The sequence below is a fragment of the Colossoma macropomum genome, unplaced genomic scaffold, assembly GCF_904425465.1.
Source record: "Colossoma macropomum unplaced genomic scaffold, Colossoma_macropomum, whole genome shotgun sequence".
NCBI classification, from domain to species: Eukaryota; Metazoa; Chordata; class Actinopteri; order Characiformes; family Serrasalmidae; genus Colossoma; species Colossoma macropomum.
In genome coordinates this window covers 185,083-192,500 of record NW_023494808.1, presented here as the reverse complement: position 1 = coordinate 192,500, position 7,418 = coordinate 185,083, and the positions used below count along the sequence as shown (strand labels likewise).

The following is a 7,418-nucleotide window of genomic DNA, read 5'->3' as shown; positions in this document are numbered from 1 at the left end:
TTTATGCATGCAAATGGTTCTGTCAATTTCAGAATAAAGGGTATTAAAGAAAAACTTCCAAATAATGTGCAAAACTGAAACGCAATGTTGCAAAAGGTTATTTACTTCTTACTGTAGATGCCAACAACAGCAACTTTGCAGCAGAGCAGTAATGTTATTAAGTTGTGGTGTCTGATTTTTTACTGTTCAGCAATTTTTTTTTAATTTAATATATTTGTTTACACTCTTTACAAGTACAAAGCCAAAGACATTACATGTGTAAATGTAAAGGAGGCATCAAAACTGTCTGAATTCCTGTTTCCCCCTCTCTGTAGCTCAGTGCTGTGTGGTTCTTCCATGAATGACTGGTTTTGATGAACAGTGTCTTACCCGTCGTGGCGTTGACGGTCTGGTTGGTCTGTGTGATGGTGGTGTTAGTTAGTAGTGTTGTGACTGTAGTGGCCGGTGCAGCCGTAGAGCTGACGGGGTCCGCTTTGCCTCCTGAAAGTCCGAGTACCGCCAAATCAGAATTGTACTGCTGAGCCGCCCACATCCTGACCGTTGTGGTGTTCTCAAACAGCTTCAGGTCAGCCTTGTTTTGTCCCATCAGGCTGATCACTGTGCTCACATTCAGGGCCTGAAACACAAACATAAACAATCACAGCCTTAGAGCTTTTCCAAAAATGTTATCATTCAGTACAGAAAAAAAAATATATAAACTTTTTAAAATGTTTCACTAATTTATTTCCAACGGTTAATACCAGTGACTGTATTACAGAAACCTCCTCTCTTTAGTCTTCAGTTAAGATCTGACAGGTCAAGATAAGATTCTCACAAATTTGTATGACAGAAGCAAATCTAACCTTAATTTAGGATTTTTATCTTATCTTACAGCGTCTTATCTCCACTTAAATCTTAACCTGCTCGATCGAAGTCGACAATCACCTAGCATGTCTGTTACCTAGCAACCAATGACATGCGCACAGCTGAAATGTAAACACAATCAATATGTTATGTGAATGTCAATAATTTTAAAAATGTAATTGCTGCTGCTGTTACTGATGTAAAAAAGGTCAAACAGAACTAAAGTGTGATAAACTGTAAGGTGTGAATGCTGTGAGAGCGCCCCCTGCTGTTTATCAGAGCATCGCTACTCCCCAGTTTCAGTCTCCATTTCCCAAACGCTTTAGCCGAGCGCGCTAACGTTACTCCTCCTAATAAACAGACACACATTCAGCTCCGTCTCCTCATTATTCACCACCATCACTGTAATATTTCATCATCAACATTAACACACGAAGGTGATCAGAGGGGCGGTGGAGATCGAGTCTGCAGCGTCTGAGATCTTTAAAACGCAGAGTTAGAAAAGAAAATCATCTCACAGTGAAAGCAGCGTTTTACAGTAGAAACAAATGGAGCTCATTATGCTGGTAGTGAACTATGCTGCTGACACAGCTGCCTAAAAACCATAGAAACGGACCTTAAACAGAAGTGAGGACCCTGTTGGGGTTCATCCTAAAGTTAGGACAGGATTTAGGAGGTTCAGTCTAGTTAGGATGTTTGTGTGATGCTGTTTTCTTATCTGGAGTTCATGATGAGATTATGAAGTTAGGAACTGTCCAAATCCAGTCCAACTAAACAGATAAGATTTCAGAGTTAAGATGTTTCCGTAATATGGCCCCAGGCCTAGTTCCTTAAAGCTGGGTGTATACTACATGACTTTTGAAAACACAAAATCTCATATTTAACTAGGGCCTGCCCTGAATACTCAACTATTCAGATAGGGAAGTTTTGGTAGGGATTTAAATCTACAGACTTTGGAAAAATCGATCTACCACAACCATACTCACTGTATTGCCCTGAGATGGCGATAGGCCAGTGATGAAGTCAATGGAGATCATTGACCAAGGCCTGGATGGTATGGGCAGAGGAGCAGACCTGCAGATTTAGTTTTGGGCTTTTTATTCTTTTAAGGAACTCCAGTATACGAGTCCATCCTGGATGGTTAGTAAACGGGAAGGAATGACCCCACTGGAGAACCTGGGCCCTAACAGACGATGGAACACTCCCACCCCCAGGGTCTGGCTTGGTTTGAAGAGCCTCCTGGATGGCCAACTCCAGTAGCCAACATAACAAAGCGATGATTATGTATCTGCAATTAATAGTTTCGGGAAACTGGTTAGCAGGGAGTGCATCCTACTGCCTGGAGAGGGCGTCAAGCTTGATGTTTTTTGAGCTGGGTCAAAAAGAGAGTGTAGAAACAATGCAACTGAAGAACAACATCCACCTGGTCAGATGGGGGTTAAGATGTTTGGCCTGTTGTATGAGTGGCAAATTCTTATGATTTGTCCAGACAAGGAAAGAATGTTTGGCCCCCTCCAGCCAGTGTCTCCATTCTTCCAGGGCCAACTTCACCACCAACAACTCAAGGTTCCCCACATCGTAGTTGTGTTTGGTGGGAGTAAGATGATATGAGTAGAAAGCACAGGAGTATAACTTCTGGTTGTCCTCAGAATGCTGGGACAACACTGCCCCTACGTCTACATTAGAGGCATCAACCTCCACTACAAACAGCAAAGCAGGATTGGGCAACTGCAAAACCAGTGCGCAAGTCAAACAACGCTTGAAATCTTTAATGGCTTTCTGGGCTTCTGGGGTCCACTGAATGCGACCCATTGCCTTTTTAGTAAGAGCGGTCAACGGGGCTGCCTCAGCACTAAAGTTTCGCCTGAAACAGTGGAAAAATACAAAGAGATGTGGGGTGCGACCGCTCTGTGATGTCACTCTCATTGCAAGGTACTTGTAATGCCCAGATGGAGTAATAAATGCTGTCTTCCACTTATCTTCTTTGTGCAACCTAATGAGGTTATAGGGACTGCACTGGTGCAGAGTGGTAAAAACTGAGGCCTGCTCCAATGCCTCAAACACTGAAGACATCATTAGTAAGGGATAATTGTCCTTGATTAGGTCGTTGTTTAGACCTTTATAATCAAGGCCCCCATCCTTCTTCCCTACAAAGAAAATCCCGCCCCAGCTGGTAGGGTAGACCCTCACCCATCAATGCATGACCCCTTGCACTGGAGTCCCCAGCCCACCAGAGACCCGGGTCAGCCAATCCAGGTGAGGGTTGTGTCATTGCAGCCAGGGAAAGGCTAGTACTAACTGGCACTTCGGTGCCTGGATGAGCAGTAAGGAAGTCTGCTCCATGTGCTGACCCAGCTGTACAGTGAAGGGCCAGGTCTGTTGTTTAACCTGTCTAGTGCCAAGGGGTGACTGTCAATGGCTGAAGCGAATACAAATGATTCAAGGTCTCTTGAAGTCTCTTCTCTAGATTATCACACTATTAGAGGATGCCAGTTAACCTAGTGTCCTAGTGTCTGGGTGGACTGGTTTGGGTCCCTTACAGGCCTCCTTCCCTGCAATGGACCCCAGTTTTTCCAGCCAGTTCAGGGCAACCAGAACATAAATGACCAGACTTCCCACAGTATAGGCACCAGCCTTCCTGTATACAAGCTTCCAGCTTCTGATTAGAAAGACGTGTGCGCCCTAACTGCTGAGAGGGTCAGAGACCAAAGGAGGTCTGGAAGAAATCAAGGATGGCATTCTAACCCACAAGTGCAGTGCTGCTCCCTACAGGTCTCCCTAAGTTGGTTATCCAACTTAAGGGCCTATTTGACAGTACATTTTGTCAGCACGTTTTTGCACTAGATTTATACTTCTTATATATACCATCTCAGCTTGGGTGCCTGACATCCCGCTCACTCACAGCAGTGACCATAAAGCTAACATGGTTCTAGACAGCATGTATTCCCAGCACAGCTGCAAACTGCGCCCCGCCGTACTGGACCCTTATTAGAGCTGTGTTGTTGCCCTTCATACCTAAAATTAGACCACCTCTGGTCTTAATAGCTTAATAGCACAGCACTAAAAGAGGCTAGCGGTCCTGATAGACGGAGTGAAGTTGTGCTGTGAGTGAGGAAAGCAGTTAGTCTGGAGATTCAGATTTTCTGGTGGATGAAGCCGTGGATGTGCTTTCAACACTGATGTCAGCCACAGAGCCAGGTCCTCTCATCCAACATCAGTGTCTGACCTCACAAATGCTCTTTTGACTAAATTGGCACAAGATCCCATAGACATGCTCCAAAGTCTTGTGGAAAGCTTCCCAGAACAGTGGGGGCTGTTCTAAGTGCAAAGGTCCAGTGTGCAGTAGTCTTTTGACACCTGCAGTACTTTTTATACAGTTGCCTTCAGAAGGCTGCAGTGGTCTTTCGATGGTGTGATGTACATTTTTTAAATGGCTGCTGTAATCTTTAGGCTGTGTGCAGTAGTCTTTAGACAGCTGTAATAATCTTTAGACGGTGTGCGGCAGCCTTTAGATGGCTGGAGTAGTCTTTGGACAGTGTGCAGTAGCTTTTAGACAACTAGAGTAGTCTTTAGGCTGAGTGCTGGAGCCTTTAGATGGCTGCAGTTATATTTAAACAGTGTGCAGTATAATTTAGACTGTGTGCAGTAGCTGTCAGATGACTGGAAAGCTTCCCAGAACAGTGGAAGCTGTTATAGCTGCAATGAAGGCATCTCCATATTAATCCTCATAGTTTTGGAATGGGACATCCAACAAGCTCATTTAGGTGGACAAATCAATGTATTGTCTCAGAGAACATTTTAGTGATTTTACGATAAAATTTTATTGCGCTCTGAGAATAATTTGAGAAGTAACTGATGTTGTGAATGTCCAGGTACTTTTGGCCATTTAATGAGGCACCAGCAAACTAAGCAGATAAAGTCTAACACCTCTTTTTCAGAAAAGCATAACATCATCTGTCCAAGTGAGCTTTAGCAGATTCTCTGGTTGGCAAGAACAGCTCTGTCCTGCATTGGTGAACAGCATCACTGGCACTAAAGAAGCTGGGTATGGTAGAGCCACTCTGTTCCAGTCAACTAGATCATACCTTGATCACATCAGGGTTCAGATTTAAGAAGGTGGTGATATCCACGCTGATGTTGAGAGTAGAAAGAGCAATTATATCCTCCAGAGGAGCTCCACCTAAACACATACATAAAATAAATTAGTTATTTATTTGGCAAGACTGGGTAACATGAAATACAGTAAAAATTCTCAGACATGAAAACTCATGACGAAGATGATAAATTCAGAAACCAATCCCATGTAACAATGTCCATCATCATTATTCCTGGAAAAAACACTTTAGTGATTTTAGCATTAAAATTCTGGTGCAATCTGAAACTAAATTCAAGACACAGCTGCTGTTGAATTATATATTTCATTAAGTTCAGCAATTATGCAACTACAAAAACATTAGTTTTCCAAGTATTTTAAATTCAGAAAACAGTGAATTTGCAAAAGGGACACCAAACCTGATAAACTCACTAAATTATGCTTAAAGTTTGATTGCATTAAATCTATATGAGCAGAGTGTAAAATGATCTCAAATCTTTTCTGTGACTCTTTTGATGTTTACACCTATAAACTATTAGCTGATGGTTAATTGCTATAATTCCAATCGATAATTACAATTTTTGAACACGTTTTAGATAACAAACATATACTGGATGATTAACCATCTTACTTCCTATATGTTGATGCTTATTTGTTGGTGTGGAGCCAAACTGTATGGGCTATAATCTGAATCGGTGGTGCTAAATTGCTGTAGGTTAAATCGGTGGAGCTAAACTGCTGTAGCTGAATGGTGGAGCTAAACTGCTGTAGCTGAATGGTGGAGCTAAACTGCTGTAGCTGAATGGTGGAGCTAAACTGCTGTAGCTGAATGGTGGAGCTAAACTGCTGTAGACTGAATGGTGGAGCTAAACTGCTGTAGACTGAATGGTGGGGCTAAACTGCTGTAGACTGAATGGGTGGAGCTAAACTGCTGTAGACTGAATGGTGGAGCTAAACTGCTGTAGACTGAATGGTGGAGCTAAACTGCTGTAGCTGAATGGTGGAGCTAAACTGCTGTAGACTGAATGGTGGAGCTAAACTGCTGTAGACTGAATGGTGGGGCTAAACTGCTGTAGACTGAATGGGTGGAGCTAAACTGCTGTAGACTGAATGGTGGAGCTAAACTGCTGTAGACTGAATGGTGGGGCTAAACTGCTGTAGACTGAATGGGTGGGGCTAAACTGCTGTAGACTGAATGGGTGGGGCTAAACTGCTGTAGCTGAAGGGTGGAGCTAAACTGCTGTAGCTGAAGGGTGGAGCTAAACTGCTGTAGCTGAAGGGGTGGAGCTAAACTGCTGTAGCTGAATGGTGGAGCTAAACTGCTGTAGACTGAATGGTGGAGCTAAACTGCTGTAGCTGAATGGTGGAGCTAAACTGCTGTAGACTGAATGGTGGAGCTAAACTGCTGTAGCTGAATGGTGGAGCTAAACTGCTGTAGACTGAATGGGTGAGTCTGATCTGCTGTAGACTGAATGGTGGAGCTAAACTGCTGTAGACTGAAGGGTGGAGCTAAACTGCTGTAGCTGAATGTATGTAAATGTGTCACCTTTGTGACATCACAAAAAATGAATTAAAAACAGGCTGTTTTGCAGTTAAGTTTCCAAATATGGACTCTAAGTCCTGGACAGTAAATGGTATGTTTAAAACTTTAACAATGTTAACATACTATGTCAAAACATGATTTAAAAAAGTGATGAAAATTCTGTTTTTTGAGAAATAACTCTGTATTGTTTATGCTGCTGAAACTGCTCAATCACAGGAAGTTTCACCGGAAGCTCTTCAACTGTTGAAGTGCTGTTTCAGGAGTTGCAAAGCCGTTAATCATCCATATGTGACCATATGTGAGTCAGCCAAAGTCAGGCTAAGTCGAAAATGAACGCAGTCCAAAGTCACGGTGAGCACTGGCGTCAACTTCTGTCAAAAGTGCTAGCTTGAAATGCTATGCTAGTTCTTGTGTGATGTGGACAGACCATGAAAAAATGGAGATAGAATAATAGAAATTTGACATAAAAATTGAACAAGTGTGTAAAAGTCTGCAAACAGGACAGGACTTGGGATGCGTTCAACTTTTTAAAAATTTTTTGTCATATGAAGAAGCCTGAATCTGAGAGAGAGAGAGAGAGATATTAAGCTTGTTTTTAGGAGTTCTGTAAAATTTGGAATTGGAATTTTTAATGTGGTGTATAAAGGCAAAATCAGTATTTAAAAAAATAACCCAAGACTTACAAGGGCTAAATGTACTTCAGTATAAAAGCACTTAGTACTTAAGTATTAAAATAAGTGTTGCCAGATATTCTATCATTCCTGTTCTTATGACATCATTTGAGAAAACTCCCCGTCCAGAACTCCTGATGTAAAACACCATATTATGACATTTTCTTTAACTCTGAAAGCTGGTCAGAGCTGCACAGGCCTAGTTTCTGTTGCTAAGCTGTGACTGGGCATCCTGTATTTAGGGGAGGGGTTTAGTGGAAGGTGCACT

General features: G+C 42.5%; 1 protein-coding gene across 1 annotated transcript in view; it reads right to left on the bottom strand.

Moving 5' to 3' along the window:
• Positions 1–7,418, bottom strand: part of LOC118797673 (serine-rich adhesin for platelets-like) — a 57,484-nt gene that overhangs the window by 2,583 nt on the left and 47,483 nt on the right. Inside the window, exons 39-40 of the mRNA XM_036556949.1 lie at positions 4,929–5,023; positions 370–616 (exon numbers count right to left, since the gene is read on the bottom strand). Of these exons, the coding sequence (XP_036412842.1) occupies positions 370–616; positions 4,929–5,023 (342 nt within the window). The remainder of the gene's footprint in view (positions 1–369; positions 617–4,928; positions 5,024–7,418) is intronic.